General features: G+C 37.8%; 2 protein-coding genes across 10 annotated transcripts in view; one reads left to right on the top strand and one right to left on the bottom strand.

Moving 5' to 3' along the window:
• Positions 1-18,048, bottom strand: part of ninaC (STKc_myosinIII_N_like and MYSc_Myo21 domain-containing protein ninaC) — a 186,670-nt gene that overhangs the window by 48,070 nt on the left and 120,552 nt on the right. The window lies entirely within an intron of this gene.
• The window catches only part of LOC137654562 (uncharacterized), a 31,465-nt gene that overhangs the window by 4,135 nt on the left and 9,282 nt on the right, over positions 1-18,048 (top strand). For 2 of the 3 annotated variants that reach the window (XM_068388300.1, XM_068388299.1), the window contains 3 exons: positions 431-4,329; positions 5,161-5,309; positions 17,190-17,349. In XM_068388300.1, the coding sequence (XP_068244401.1) occupies positions 467-4,329; positions 5,161-5,309; positions 17,190-17,349 (4,172 nt within the window). In that variant the 5' untranslated portion in view covers positions 431-466. The remainder of the gene's footprint in view (positions 1-430; positions 4,330-5,160; positions 5,310-17,189; positions 17,350-18,048) is intronic. The other variant, XM_068388301.1, reaches the window with a different exon arrangement.

Here is an 18,048-nt window from a genome sequence, read left to right on the forward strand (position 1 = left end):
TAGTATTGTATGCCTGCTGAATGTCAAAAAAATGACTACTGGTATTTGCTTTCATTCAAAACATCTACGTATATAATTTTCCAAATGAGGAACTAAATTCAAGGCAGATAGCTCTGATTGGAGCCAAATTATGTTTGATGAAATATTGTTATGCTATAAACACCAATTTAATTTATAATTTACAATTTTTCCAGTAATTTGCAAACACAACTAGTCAAAATCGGTCTATAATTGTTTGGGTTAATGGAATCTTTTCCTGTTTTAGCTATTGGTATTACTATTGCATGTTTCCATGTGTGTTGTGTGTGTACTTAGAATTAACATAATATCTGACTTTTGGTTTAGTTGCAGCCCTATGATAAAAATTTATATCTAAACCTTTGCAAAGTAATATCCAGTTATCCTGCAGCTTCTTTTTTTCTATTTTCAGATTCTGGACCCCAAGTTCTCCATCATAGCATCCCCAATGCAATCACAAGTGTACGGCACCGAAGAAAAGAACCTGACACGTCTAAGTTGTATTCATAGGAACGTGACAACTAAAGTCTTCCTTTTTGTGTTTCAGAAGGGTTCTCCTGGTAGATCCAAATACTCGACATTGCTAGATTACTACAATGCTGAAGGTATTTTGAACTTTAAAAAGGGTCTCTCTGCACCTCAGAGGGGAAGAATCCAGAATGATTGCGAAGGAGAGACATTTGATATTACACTTTTGTACAAGTGTCTTCGCAATGGGAGTCATGGCCTGGCCAAGGATGAAGAAAGCTGGAAAGCACAACAAATTGATATAGCAGGCATAGAATCTCTTATAACCATAGCAAAAAATAAAAGGAATGATCTTGCTCATGGTGAAAAATTGTCCTACACGAACGAAGAGCTCTTTGAGGAGGCACAGGAGACTAAAGATGTCTTGACTAGGATTCTGAGATTTAGTGGACAGATATACAGTCTTGACCAAGAAATAATTGACCGTGAAATTGTTGATGTAGAACGTGAAATCTTAAAATACCTTTATGGCGAATTCGAAGCAAAGACATTTGAGGAATACAAGAAAGAACTATTCTTCGAAGCTCAATCAGAACTGGTCAATGACGAAGGCGTAAAGGAAATGCTCAAACAATATGACATGGCTTTCGAAAATGAAATAAGTACTGTAAACCATTTAGTCGAGCTGAAACTCCCTTTATGTGAGGTTTATACAGAGATGAAACTTATAGAAGGGCTATCATCTGGAGAGGAGGCTGCTGTCTCTTATAAGGACGTTTTGTGCGATAAGAGTTCAAGGAAAACAAATGAGATTATTGTCATAGATGGGGAAGCTGGAGTTGGCAAAACTACGTTGACAAAAAAGATTGTACATGATTGGAGAGTGAGGGAAAGTAACATGAAATACCTAGACACATATGACATTTTACTAAAATCTGAATGCAGAAACTCAGCCATAAAGTCATTCGAGGATTTACTATACCACCTTATGCCAAGGATATCCAAGATATTCAAGCCTGGTGATTTAAAAAATGTGGTACTTGCCCAGAGGGTCTTGGTCATACTAGATGGTCTAGATGAACTAAATATGTCTTCAGACAATTTGTTGAAGGAAATTCTTGACTTTAGAATACATTTTGGAATAACATTGTTGATCACAACAAGACCTGAAAAGTTGAACTTCCTGAAGCAGAGGGTGAGTTCCAACCAATTGAAGCACATCCAGCTTTTGGGAATTCCTCTGGATAGAAGGGATGAATTTATCACTGGATATTATGTTCAGATCACTAAGAAATATCAGCATACACAAGACTTACAAGGCTTATTGGAATACTTGAAAAGAACAGAACATATTCTAGCAGATTTGTGGAGGTTGCCATATAACCTCTCTCTGTTAAGTATACTATGGGCTTTTGACCACATGAATGTTCTTAAAATTAACACTGCCCCTGAATTGTATAGTGAAATATTTAGACTGTATAAAACGAAACTGAAAAAAAGGCTGCAGGATAGCACACCAGCTGATGAATCTCTGTTGAGTAGAAAGGTTGACTTATTCTTGTATAGTTTAAGCAAGGAATCCCTCAGGGGACTAATGAATGATCATATCAACCTACCACAGCAAGCCTATGAAAGACTGAAGGAGGTTTGCATAAACATACAAGTTCCCATTGAAGAGATGATTAGCGCATTCCTAAGACGGGTTCCCAGTGAAGATGTAATATACTCATTTCCCCATAAAGGACTCCAAGATTTTCTCGCAGCATTATACATTTTCCTAGAAATAACTGGTGATGATCATCTGTATGAAATAGATGATATAATGGAAGCAGTCACCGCATGCCTCATTGAAAAAAAAGTTTCACCAAAAGTGAGTCATACCATTATAAGGACAGTAAAAGATGAGATAACAAATAGACAAATAAGTAAAAGAGGAGGTTTTAGAACAGCTGTTAAGTCGATGCTACAACCACTTTTAGGCTTCAGAACACAGGTTATTCGAAATCTGTTGGATGATATTCATGGTTCTTCTCAGTACGAATTAGGAAAATTTCAGAATATGCTCTTTTGTTTGTTTGGTATGTTTTCTTCTGAAAAGGCTCAAATTGGCGAGGATGTGAAATTAGAAGCCTTAGAGCTTCTTCAGTCGACTGGCATGACAAGTCGAGATTCGTGGATCAGAATACTTAATTCCGTCAAGTGTGATAAACATACTGCTGCCTTCATTAGCAAACAAAATAAAGTTTTCATCGGAAACATTCAAATAACAGATTCATCAGTATCTGCTTACATTGCTCTCTTGAAAGCCTTGAAGACACCTCTCAAGGATGCCAGCACAGTCAAGATAGACATCAATATTAAGGGAGAGCTAGTGGGAGCTCATGATTTATTCTCTTTAATTAATTCCTTTCAAATGAAAATTAAGAAGCTGCTTATAACTGAAAAAAATTACATGGAGTACACTTACATGTTAAAGCAACTGTCATCATCTCTGAAAGATGAAAATGAGATAGAAGTTCATATCATTGCTGATGAAGACTTGAATAAGATCAGTAACTTACTAAGTGAAGTGAGAAAACGTAATTTTAAAGTCAGGAAAATAAAATTATGTAATCTTGAGGTTCTTGATTCAAATGTTGTCGAATATGTAAGAACACTAAAGTTGCTTCCAGAGTTGTCACCACAAGCTAATCAGTGTAGTGCTAAAATTGGGATCACTGGTGATCTAACTGGTGGGGATGAGCTCCTGGAACTATTCGCATGTCATCATTTCAAAGTGAAGGAACTCCTGGTAAATGAAAATAATTTTGAAAAGTATATGACCCAACTGGAAAAGATGACCAAGTCTTTGAGAGACAAAAGAAATCTAGAAATCGTCTTACGTATTGATGAAGATTTGCGGAATCTCATTCCTCTAATGACTCTTATCAAGAAAAACCACTTTCAAATCAGTGTATTTAAAGTCAGGGATATTAAAATAGACGACCCGAGCCTTAACGAATATGTCGAGACCTTTAAGAAAATGCCAGCACTCCTAGATCATGCAAATAAAACTTGCATAGATATTAAAATTTATGAGGACTTGAAAGGAAATAATGACTTACTTGACTTAATAAGTCTTAATCAGTTCATAGTTAAGCAATTTCTGGTGACAGAACACAATTTCAATACTTACACAGCAATGTTAGAAGGCATAACAAGGACCTTCACGACATCAGGTAATGTTGAAATGCACTTGGATATCGACAAGGACATAACTGCCATTAGCAGGCTGATAATAGAAATAAGAAAAAAAGATTTCAGTATTAGAAGCTTCCATATAAGAGACATCACAATAGATGATTCAAACATAACTTTGTGCGTCCATATCCTGAGAGCTTTGTCTCCACAATGTAGAAATGACGATAAACCAAGCGTCAATATTGCCATCAGTTACGATGGAACAGTCACAGATGATTTATTCAGACTTATCGGTATCCACGAAATAAGCGTAAAGAACATCTTCATAACAGACTCAAACTTAAAGTCTTGTTTAAATTTACTGGCACAGCTTAAACATTTACCAGAATATAAAAGCAATGTACGAATGAATTTACAGGTAAATGCTGCTAGTCTGTTAAGCAAACAAAACCTTTTGACAGAGATCAATAACCAAGAGATTGATAAAAACTCATTTGAAGGGACAGTTCATGTACGCATAAGTAGAAAGACATCAGGTATTGACGTCGTTCTTCAGCAACTAGCAAGAAATAAATTCAGGGTAAACATAGAACTTTTTTCCGGTTTCAAGAACCCCCCAGCACCAACGGTATCTAACACCATTCTTAACGTCGTTTTCGAAGAGTAAGGAACTTCTTTATATAATTCAAAGTATCATAGCCTTACTGTTATTTGACATCAGTTCTGTTTACTGTAATGTGAAGATGCAAAAATTATTAACCTAAAGGTAACTAGGATACCTTTCTAATGGTCACAACTAGGCATGGTTAGATTAGTTATATAGATTTTGTTATAAATGTACTTTATCTTCTGAGGCATCAATTTTTTAGATGTTTGTATATAATAAGTTTTTTTTTTCTTTTTTTTTTCAAAAGAAATGTGATGTAGGCTTTGATGAAGGGAAGGAGTAAGGGTATTTCAATGTTAACAATAGTGAAGGATCACAACAGCTCCTGGTGACTGGGTGACCATTTTCTGTTCAGATAAACTGCTACCATTCACTGTAGGATTTCCATAAGTAATTTTCACTGTGCCCATCGATGTACACAAAAACAAAATGCACTCAAACATAAACATACATACACACACACACACACATATATATATATATATATATATATATATATATATATATATAATATATATACATATATATATATATATATATATATATATATATATATATATATATATATATATATATATCCAAAGCATTATAATAACCAGTCATTGATAGACCTATATACAGACAGAAGAGGAGTAGCACATTATTTGCAGAAGTAACCAACTACCTGGCGATGATCCCTTTTCCTAAGTCAGAAACCACCCGACGTTGTGGAAATTCTCCGCACGGAGAGTTCATCCTTGATTCAAAATCTAAAGGATGAAAGGCATTCTTACATGCTTTTTTTATCATCAGAGTCAGGCCCTTCAAACTGCTTCCATCCCTAACAGGTGCCAAGTTGATAAGTATATGGGGAGGATTAGCAGAGGGCTGCAGCTTCCTCTAACTCTGAAGAGCTTATGGGCGGGCGTTCCTGACAATTTTGCATACATCCAACTCATGGACTACCTCAGTGATGGACATGAATTACAGGCTTTAAGTGAGTACTCTATCTCTCTCCCAATATATTTCATCATGATATATATCATACATATATATATATATATATATATATATATATATATACATACATATATATATATATATATATATATATATATATATATATATATATATATATATTATATATATATCATTATTATTATTATTATTATTATTATTATTATTATTATTATTATTATTATTATTGCTGGCGAATTACATAAACTCCCAAGCTCCAAACTCATCTGCTTATTTTTACATAAATCTGTTATACTTGAAAAATACCCAAGCTCTAAGAATATCACGCAACTCCCAGATGGCAATATATATGAACACTGAATATCCAAAGGCCTCTTACGTTACTCAAAACTAAACTAGGTGATTACTTATGTGAATTTTTCTAAAACCAACCTTTTACTTCGGTTCTTAGAGTACTGAGAAACAATATTGGTGATCAAAATAATACACACGTTACAAAAATAAATATATTCTATAAAAAGTTAACAATAATTCATAAGAATTAACTCCAAAAAAAATGTCACTCGATATATTAAATCTGAACTGAATCTTAGACTAAGACAAAAGAAAGACACTGAAACAATTATACAATCAATTGTTTCACTGGAAATTAATTTATAGAAATATTTAATTTTGATGATTAATAAAAGAAGTTAACACTTTAACACTCTAATGAACATACAATTATGAAATTTACATATAGGTTACTGTTACACTTAAGCCTTTTGGTTCACACAAGGATACAGAACAGTTAAGCAAAAAATTTCAATGCACTTCACTGTTTAACCTAAATTTCACAAGGCCAGTTACAAAAATTTATGTTAAAATGCACTTACATTAACATACTACACTTGAATAAACACCCAATAACTTCACCAACGTTTGAACAGCACTATACACAATATATGTTGGGTAGAAATCGCTAATCATGTTTGAGAGGACATGCACTTGAGAGGAGAGAGGGCAAGCGGATGTTGGATCTTTCTAAGGGATAGGCTGGGTCTCTATTTATTGATTTAATTCGTCTAGAATTTTCTAGTAGATTATTCTCGTAGCGTGGAGGGGCATGGCTATAGCAGCGTAAGGTTGCCAACGAAGTAATTTGAAGAAGGAGTACTAACATTGCTTGCAAGGCAATCCTCTTCCAGCTAACTCTGCCCACCTACCTCTCATAACAATAATAAAAAAAAAAGAATAAATCTAATTCCAGAATTTTCATGCACTTTCTAACCACGTGGAAACATAAAAAATGACATAATCCCTCGTGCTCATACCTTGTGTGTCATACAGCATACAGCATATCTAAATGAGATTACATAAGACTTCGTAACAAAACTACGAGAAATAAAAAGTTAATTCTTAAAACTAACGTAAATTTACACATACTGAATTAAATGAAAATACAATTAAATGAATGACGAAAGTCTTATGTAATCTACATGCATTATTTAAACTTACATTAATGGAACTCACCTTACGAGCTAACTATACATCTCTTAAATACATAATTGAAATATATGGATAAAATATTTACCCCTATGCTAGACCAGCTTCGTAAGAATATATATATACAGTATATATATATATATATATATATATATATATATATATATATATATATATATATATATATATATAAATTTATATATATACTGTATATATATATATATATATATATATATATACATATATATATATATATATATATATATATATATATACATATATATACACATATATATATATATATATATATATATATATATATATATATATATATATATATACATATACATATATTGTAAGGCCATCATCTTACCCGCCGTGTTTCCTCCCCCGGACTCTTTTCTGTATATTGTAACTTTAATATTTATTCTACACAGTGGATTTTTGTATAACAATGTTGCGCTCTTTGAGAGCTTTATTTTCATGTATAATAATGTATATTTCATAAGGCTACCGCCTTGGTATTTACAATTTATATCTGAGTGAAAACACAAATGATTTTGGCGGTTGGAAATTTTTCCCTCCCTGGCTACTTATCCGTCTACACTCTGTAATATAGTGACCGCTGCATGTTCAGTAAATTGTCAGTCTCTCTCTGCTCATCTTGTTGTCCTCACAACTGGGGACCCTGGAGATGTTAGAAACACATAGCAGTTTTGGCTTGCCATTAACGGACTAATTACAGCTGGGTTTCCTTCGTATATCTCTTCTTGTCATTAACGTTTAACGAAGTCTTTTGGCTTTATCCCACTTAGTTTTGTGAGACAGCAATGATGAGTATATCAGACATAACCAGCTCACGCCCTTGGCCTGATGCATCAACTGACCATGACGAAACCACCCAGCCCATCGTGCCAAGCAACCACTCAGCTGTGCCCAAAGTCAAGCTGCCACCGTTCTCACAACACAACACTGTTTCCTGGTTCCTGAGGGCGGACATACTCTTCAGGTTGGCCCAGCTAAACGACCCCTGCACCAAAGCTGATATCATCCTGACCTCCATCCCTGAGGAGGTCTTTGACAAGATCTCTCCATGGCTCGACGCCCACTCCGGTGAGGTATCCTACGACGACCTGCGAACCAAACTAATCAATATATACTCGCTTTCCGTCTCGGCAACGGCACAGAAGGTCCTTGATCTCAGCAATAGACCTATGGGCAACAGCTCTCCCATAGAAGCATGGGATGAAATGGTTGGACTTCTCATGCTGCCAGAAACCAACGCCAATGGACAACGACGAGAGATAAGCCTATCTCGCGAAATATTCCTCCGACACCTTCCGCAGGATGTGAGAGCCCAGATCACCAACACCCAACACCTTGCCGATGAACGACCTTTTGTCAAGGGCACAGAAATTATACGAAGCTTCCAAGGTCTCCCGTCTTGGCGCATCATCGTCCTTCAGCTACTCATCCCTCGACTCCTCGGCGGCGCCCTCTGCTGACAACGACGAAATCCTTGGCCTGATGAAGAAGAAAACTCTGCAGCCGATGCAGCAGAACCATAGACTGAACTCGACTTGGTGTTTCTACCACCAACAGTTTGGGAGCAACGCAATGAAGTGCAGGCCCCCCTGCAAGTTCCTGAAGAAATTCTGATGCCAGACACCGCTGACATCAACCGTAGCCGCAGTAGCAAATCACGGCAAGATCGGAGTCTACCACCTCAACGCCGTATCCAACTGCAAGCTTATGGTTGATACCAGCTGTATGCAATGAACATTCCCTCCCTCACAGGCTGACCTGAACCGGGTGCCTAGCAGTGATGCCCCCTCGCTCATCGCCGCCAACGGATCTCCCATATGGTGTTACGGGACTAGGGTGCTTAAAATCTCAATCATGGGCCAATTTTTCTCTTGGCCCTTCATCATCGCTGACATCAGACACCCGCTCCTCTGCGCTGACTTCCTGGCTCACCATGGCCTACCTGTCGACGTTGCCGGGAAACGCCTCATTGACCCCGGGACATGCCGAACCCGCCCACTACGAGCTGGTCCGGGTATCACACCAATCTCCGCCGTCGTAGCGCAGCCCTACGCTGCCCTTCTTCAAGAGTTCCCCGAAGTTTTCAATTCGGAACTTCGACAATCGCCGGGATTTCCCTCCAAGCACGGGGTCTACCACCACATAAACACAACGGGACCTCCCACACACACCAAGTTCCGCTGCCTTCCTCCGCAGAAGCTGAAAGATGCCAAACGTGCCTTCGAAGACATGGAACGGATGGACATATGCAAGAAGGGGTCCAGCCCTTGGGCGTCTCCGCTCCATATTGTAAAGAAACCGGACGGAAAAGGAGGCCCTGCGGTGACTACTGGCGCCTTAACCTCATCACAACGCCAGACCACTACCCCCTGCCGAATATGCAAGACCTCACCAGCGCCCTTCATGGGGCAAAAATTTTTACTAAATTGGACCTTCTTAAACCATACTTTCAGGTTCCTGTGTTCCCAGAGGACGTGCCTAAGACCGCCATCATGACGCCTTACGGCTCCTACACCTTCTCATATTCAACCTTCGGCCTACGCAACGCAGGGGCCACGTTTCAACGACTGATGGATAGCATCCTGGGGGACCTGCCGTTCTGCGTCTGCTACGGGGACGACATCTTAATCTTCTCCAGGATGAAAGAGGAATACTGGATACACGTCCGGGCCATGCTGAAACGCCTTCTTGAGAACGGTTTGATCGTGCGCTTCAACTAGTGCACATTGGCGCTGAGAGGGTGGACTTCCTCGGACATCAAATATCCGCAGCGGGCGTAAAGCCCACATCAACCAAGGTGGACGCCGTAAAAACCTTCCTAACCCCAACGACCATCTGGCACCTTCAGGAGTTTTTGGGGATGGTAAACTACTACTGTCGCTTCATCGCCAACATCGCGCACATCCTGACTCCCCTCAACAGCGTCCTGAAGGGAAAAGCCAAGAAGCTCGTCTGGGGTCGCCTGCAGCAACGGGCCTTCGACAGGACGAAGGCAGCCCTCAGCCGAAGCCACCACCCTGGTGTACCATGACGACAGTGCACCCCTGAAGTTGACCACTGACGCCAGCAACGTCGCCTGCGGTGCTGTCCTCGAACAGATCGTCAACGGATACCCGCAGCCTTTGGCCCTCTTCAGCAAGAAACTCAAACCCGCGGAAATCAGGTACAGCACGTTCGACAGGGAGCTCATCGCCGTCTACCTCGCCGTCCGCCACTTCAGATACATGCTTGAAGGGACCCCCTTCACCATCGTAACGGACCACCAGCCCCTGATCCACGATTTCACAAAGTCTTCAGACGCATGGTCCTCTCGCCAACAACGACACCTGGCAGCCATCGCAGAATTCGGCTGCACTATCAGCTACGTACCAGGTAAAAAGAACCCGATCGCCGACGCCTTCTCCAGGATTGAGATCAACGTGGTCCACATGGGGATCGACTACGCAAACCTCACCGTAGAACAGCAGAACGACCCAGGGGCCCAAGACTATCATACGACAGCATCAACGCTACAGATGAAGGACATTCCCCTCGGACCAGCCGGGGAAACCATCCTCTGCGACACCAGCACGGGGCGCCCACGCCCATGGATTCCCACCTCCTCTAGAAGGAAGATCTTCGACATCATCCACGGATTATCACACCCCTCGGGTTGCACTAAAGTCCGTTTTTTATCCGAGAAATTTATCTGGCCAGGAATCAAGAAAGACGCCCGTGAGTGGGCGAGAACCTGCATTAACTGCCAGATGAGTAAGGCCAACCACCATACTGAGTTGGGAGTCGGCGATTTTCCCCAACCCAAGAGACAATTCGGACACATCCATGTGGACGTCATGGGACCTCTGCCGCCTTCAGGTTCTGCAAGATACCTCCCGATGATCGTCGACCGCTCCACTAGATGGTTAGTAGCAACTCCAATGTCCGAAGCAACCACCCATGCCTGCGCCGAAGCTCTCCTGTCGAGTTGGATCAGCTGCTTCGGTGTCCCCGACGATATCATGCTGGACCGAGGTTCCGCTTTCTTGTCAGAGATCTGGCTCTCTTTGGCAAACCTGATGGGAACGACACTCCACAGCACCACGGCATACAACCCTGCAGCGAACGACATGGTCGAGAGAGCTCATCGCACACTGAAGGCAGCCCTGATGGCGAGATGTACGGACGAACATTGGAAAGCGCATCTCCAGTGGGTCCTCCTTGGCCTTCGCATCGCTCCTAGGGCAGACAACGAACCTTCTCCCACTGAGGAGGTCTACGGCGAGGCACTTACAGTCCCTGGCAAGTTCTTCCCTGCAACTACCGACAACACCAAGCTGGATCACCTGAAAGAAATCTCTGGGAAATTAAGACAATGCCTGAAAACATACGAGGACAAGACCAGACACTTCACGCTCAACAACCTATACGACTGCGACTACGTCTTCATCTGGGTCGATGCTCACCGCCAACCCCTGACTAGACCTTATCGCAGCCCTTACGAGGTTGTCAGAAGAACAGCCAAATCTTTCCTCTTGAACATCCACAGACAAGAAGATTGGGTGATGATCGACCGATTAAAACTAGCGTACCTTGAAAGCAACAAGAAGAACACTGCGGGCCCTGGTAGACCCAGGATTCCACCTCAGAACAAATCATTCACCACACTGGAGAAAACCACGCAACGACAGGGGAAAACGATTCCTCCGAAGCAGCGCAACCTTTCCCTTCGCTAAAGCACCAGAGGGGAATTACGTAGCCCTCCACGATACAGGGATTAATCGCATCAACCATCTCTGATGCCCGCTGTCTGGGGCGGGGAGTACTTGTAAAGACATCATCTTACCAGCCATGTTTCCTCCCCCTGGACATTTTTCTGTATATTGTAACTTTATTATTTATTCCACACACTGGATTTTTGTATAACAATGTTGCTCTCTTTGAGAGCAAACTTTCTCCCGCGGAGGAGATCTACGGCGAGGCACTTACAGTTCCTGGCAAGTTCTTCCCTGCAACTACCGATGACACCAAGCAGGATCACCTGAGAGAAATTGCCGGAAAATTAAGACAATGCCTGAAAACATACGAGGACAAGACCAGACACTTCATGCCCAAGAACCTAGACTACTGCGACTACGTCTTCATCCGGGTCGATGTTCACCAACAACCCCTGACTAGACCTTACCGCAGCCCTTTCGAGGTTGTCAGAAGAACAGCCAAATCTTTCCTCTTGAACGTCAACGGACAAGAAGATTGGGTGATGATCGACCGATTAAAACCAGCGTACCTTGAAAGCAACAAGAAGATCACCGCGTGCCCTGGTAGACCCAGGATTCCCCCTCAGAACAAATCATTCACCAGACGGGAGAAAACCACGCAACGACAGGGGAAAACGATTCCTCCGAAGCAGCGCAACCTTCTCCTACGCTAAAGCACCAGAGGGGAATTACGTCGCCCTCCACGATACGCGAATTAATCGCATCAACCATCTCCGATGCCCGCTGTCTGGGGCGGGGAGTACTTGTAAAGACATCATCTTACCAGCTGTGTTTCCTCCCCCTGGACATTTTTCTGTATATTGTAACTTTATTATTTATTCCACACACTGGATTTTTGTATAACAATGTTGCTCTCTTTGAGAGCGAACCTTCTCCCGCGGAGGAGATCTACGGCGAGGCACTTACAGTTCCTGGCAAGTTCTTCCCTGCAACTACCGACGACACCAAGCAGGATCACCTGAGAGAAATTGCCGTGAAATTAAGACAATGCCTGAAAACATACGAGGACAAGACCAGACACTTCATGCCCAAGAACCTAGACTACTGCGACTACGTCTTCATCCGGGTCGATGTTCACCAACAACCCCTGACTAGACCTTACCGCAGCCCTTTCGAGGTTGTCAGAAGAACAGCCAAATCTTTCCTCTTGAACGTCAACGGACAAGAAGATTGGGTGATGATCGACCGATTAAAACCAGCGTACCTTGAAAGCAACAAGAAGATCACCGCATACCCTGGTAGACCCAGGATTCCCCCTCAGAACAAATCATTCACCAGACTGGAGAAAACCACGCAACGACAGGGGAAAACGATTCCTCTGAAGCAGCGCAACCTTCTCCTACGCTAAAGTACCAAAGGGGAATTACGTCGCCCTCCACGATACACGAATTAATCGCATCAACCATCTCCGATGCCCGCTGTCTGGGGCGGGGAGTACTTGTAAAGACATCATCTTACCAGCCGTGTTTCCTCTCCCTGGACATTTTTCTGTATATTGTAACTTTATTATTTATTCCACACAGTGGATTTTTGTATAATAATGTTGCGCTCTTTAAGAGCTTCATTTTCATGTATAATAATGTATATTTCATTAGGCTACCACCTTGATATTTATAATTTATATTTGAATGAAAACACAAATGATTTTGGCAGTTGGAAATGTTTCCCTCCCAGGCTACTTATCCGTCCGTACTCTGTAATATAGTGACCGTTGCATGTTCAGTAAATTGTCAGTCTCTCTCTGCTCACCTTATTGTCGTCACAATGCATATATATATATATATATATATATATATATATATATATATATATATATATATATATATATATATATATATCTAATTATCTATCTATACACTATATATGTTTAAATGTACCTGTTAGTTTAGTCTATATTATATATGTATACAGTATATGTGTTTGAATGTACCTGTTAGTTTAATATCTATCCCTCTATTATCTTATCTATCTATATAGTTATCATCATCATCAAGCATAAGAAGTCCACAGCAGGACAACGGCCTCACATATGTGCTTCCACTCGCATCTGTTTATGGTTTTTTTATGCTTTTCTATTACCAGAAATTTTCTAAGCACGTCAAACCATCATCTTCTTTTTCTTCCTCTGCTTTTTTTTGCAATCTCCAGAGACACATTCAGTTATTCCTAATATCCATCAATTATTTGTCATTTGTTTTTTCCCACAATTTGTTAGAACATCCTCTACTTTACTGTAGTTTGCTCTCGAATTCATGTTGTTCTTTTTCTGTCTCTTAGTGTTATTCCCATCATTATTCTTTCCATAGCTTGTTGAGTTGTATATAGCTTATGTTCTAAGGCTTTAGTAAGGCTGCAAGTTTCTGATGCCTAAATAGGATCATCTAATTAAATAATTTTCTTCTTAGCGAGTGGCCTTTTTCTTTTTTAAAATCTTATTTTGTTTCCTACAAGCTCACTATCTCATTTTTATCATCCTTTTGATTTCAGTCTCCTGTCCTAGGAAACGCTGCCTTAAGTATGTATATTCATTTACAATCTCTAGAGGTTCATCAATAACCCTCATTTATTGCTTCTCTGTATTTTCATTGGCCATTATTTTGGTTTTATTCATATTAATTTTCAGTCCTACATTACTGCTTCTTTTATTCAAGTCTTCTATCATCCTTTGCATTTCCTCCCATTATTCACTAAATAGAACTACTGTATATCATCTGCAAATCTTAAGTTGTTAAGGTATTCCCTATTAATGTTAATTCCTTTATTTTGCCAATCTAAATTCCTAAAAACTTCTTCTAGGAATGCGGTGAATAATTTGGGAGACTTGGGATCTCACTGTCTAACTCCTTTCTTAATCAGAATTTTCTCAATATCTTTATATAATCTTGAAGATTGCTGTGCTTCCCATATAGACATCTTCAAATATTCTAACATAAGATTCATCTATTCCTTATATTTTAAGTGCTTTCATTACTGCTGAAGTTTCGACAAAATCAAAATCTTTTTCATAGTCTATAAATATCAATCATATTGTTTTGTAAGACTAGCTGATTAACTACATGGATATGGTCAGTTATAGAATACCACCTTCTAAAGCCTGCCTGCTCTCTTGGCTGATTAATGTTTAGCTGTCTTTCAATTCGGCCTATGATGATATTTTTTTTGTACAATCTTTTTAAATGATTAAGAGTAAACTTATTGGGCGGTGATTTTTCAGATCTTTTGAGCCTCTCTTTTTGTGAATGAGTATAATTATAAAGTTATTCCAAGCCGTAAGTATAGAGCATTCTTGCAGACATTTCCTGTAAAGTTCAGCAACTTTAACTACTATGAAACCCCCTCTATTTGTTGATAAATAAATTTCTAGGCCATCTTCTCCTACATTTCATCGTTTCATGCATTTTAAATGTTTTCATTACTTCTACTGTTACGTTTAGTACCAGCTCACGTGTTTCATTATATATATTGGCGGAGTTTTCTTATATTACTATCTTATAGCATTGAATAGAAATAATCTGCAATTTTCACCATTCCATGTCTTGTTGATAATATTTCCATTTTAATCCTCTAAAGCAAATAACTGTCGGCACCCTGTTCCAAGTCTTCTTTTCATCAATTTGATGCAGCTTCCTTTCTTTAGTGTTTCCAAAATAGTCTGATTGTGTTTACGAATGTCTTGGATTTTTAGTTTGTTTATTGTTGTGGATAGTTCTGTTAATTTCATTTAATATCTCTTGTATTTTACCCTTATTTCTAATCCTTTCTTTATTAAGGATTTGATCTGATACTTTTCCTGGATCTTGTTTAGGAACTTTTCCACCTATCTCTTGTGCTCATTCTAAAACATATTTTCATAAATTACTGTTCATTTTTACATAAATTGGTTCCATTTCATCATGTAGCTGGGAGCATTTATTATTTATTGATAAACAAAATTTATAAGATTTTTTTTTTTTGCATTCCAGAAGCGTTTATTTTCTTTCTAAACAATTAGTTTTTCTCTTTCTAAACAATTAGTTTTCCTCTTTCTTTCCTTAGCTCTATACAAATATTACTTCTCACCATTCTATGGTCGCTTGATTTTAACTTGTTGAACACTTACATCTTTAACTAAATTGAAACTTTATGCTGAGAATAAAATCTACTTCGTTTCTCGTTTCTCCACATGGGCTTCTCCATATACGGTATATATATATATATATATATACACACGTATGTGTGTGTGTGTGTGGGTACATATATGTAAATACATTATACATACATACATATATATATATATATATATACACACACGTACGTGTGTGTGTGTGTGTGGGTACATATATGTAAATACATTATACATACATACATATATATATATATATATATGTATGTATGTATGTATAATGTATTTACATATATGTACCCACACACACATATATGTGTATATATATATATAATATATATATATATATATATATACACACACACACATATGTGTGTGTGTGGGTACATATATGTAAATACATTATACATACATACATACATATATACATATATATATATATATATATATATATTATGGCTGACGAATTATATAAATTCCCGAGCTCCAAAACTCACCTGATTATATTACATAAGTCAGTTACACATGAAAAAATACCCGAGCTCTGAGAATATTACTCTCAGACGGCAATATATATGTACACTGAATATCCAAAGGTCTCTTATGTTACATTCAAAACAAAACTGGGTGATTAATTACATAAACTATTCCAATACCAACCTCTTACTTCAGTTCTGAGTCAGGGAATACGAGCAAAGCATTAAGAAAAAAATATTAGTGATTTAATAATACACACTTTACAAAAATAAATATATTCTATAAAAAAGTTAACAGCAATTCCTAAGAATTAACGCCAAAAAACAAATCACTCGAAATATCAAATCTGAACTAAGACAAAGGAAAGATGCTTTGAAAAAAAAATTATACAATCACATGTTTCATTGGAATTGAGTTATAAGAATATTTAATTTTGACACTTAATGAAAATATATGAATAAAATATTAACTCTTGTGTTAGACCAACTTCGTAAGTATATATATATATATATATATGTGTGTGTGTGTGTGTGTGTGCGTCTGTATATATATATATATATATATACATATATATACATACATATAGACATATATATACATACATATATATATATATGTGTGTGTGTGTATATATATATATATATATATATGTACATATAAATATATATATATATATATGTATATATAAATATATATATGTATATATACATAAATGTATATGTATATATATATATAGATACATATATATGCATATATATAATATATATATATATACATATATATATATATATATACATATATACATATATATATATATATATATATATATAGATATATATATATATATATATACATACATACATATATATATACATATATATATATATATATATATATATATATATAAACATACATATATATGAATGACAATACAGTATTTGAAAGTGAAATAGACAGACAGCCTCTGCGCCATTCTATACCAGACTTGTTCTCCATTGACTCTGGTTCTCCCTTTCAATCCTGTATCTTCTCTTAGGTATTTGTGTCAGCCTTAATTTGATCACGTCGCTTATCAGGCCCTTACCTGATAACCTGAAGTGCCTGCCCAGTCTGTATATCCCCAACGTGTCCACCGAGGGAGACGTTCTGAAAGCCTTCGAAATTGCCAACATGCTCACGTCGTCAACTAGGTACCAGTAAGTTCGAAGTCTTTTTGGCAGGTCTTTAGTATATTCCTAAAACAAGTTGCCTATTGTGTTGTTTATTAGTCGATTTACTTGTCAAATTCAGTTGTCTGACGCAGAGTATAGATTATATTACCGATTATTTTCTAATTATTAACTCTGCCAGACCCTCCTGGTTAAGTTTTTAACTGTTCTTGGGTTTATTCACGTTTTCTTATTATTAAATTCTACTTTTGTTCCTCTGTTATCAATTAAATCATCTCTCATGTCTGTTGAAAAATACTCGGGTTAATTGTTTTGTAATAATAAAAGTAGAAATATTTTTAAGAACTGAAATAGGAACAAAGTAATGGAAAGTAAATTAATCATAATAATCCTTCACCTTTTCCTCCTCATCATCATTTCCCATTCATTTATCCCAATGTTTCCCAACATTATTTTAGTTATAACCCAAAATACATCATTAACCTGAACCAGGGATTCACAAATGTAGTAAAAAATCCAACCCATTTCATGTTACAGTTATACTTGCAACTGTATTTGTTAACGTTATTCTATTTTTATAAGTTTATATTGACTAACACAACTGATTCTGATAAATTTGAAATGAAAAAGTAAATAAGTTTTAGAAAAAACACGAACTTGTACTTGTGTATCATAATAAAATATAAGCTTTTCTTTAGTGGCTAGTAATATTTTTTTTTTTTTTTT

The sequence above is a fragment of the Palaemon carinicauda genome, chromosome 15 (assembly GCF_036898095.1).
Source record: "Palaemon carinicauda isolate YSFRI2023 chromosome 15, ASM3689809v2, whole genome shotgun sequence".
NCBI lineage: Eukaryota > Metazoa > Arthropoda > Malacostraca > Decapoda > Palaemonidae > Palaemon > Palaemon carinicauda.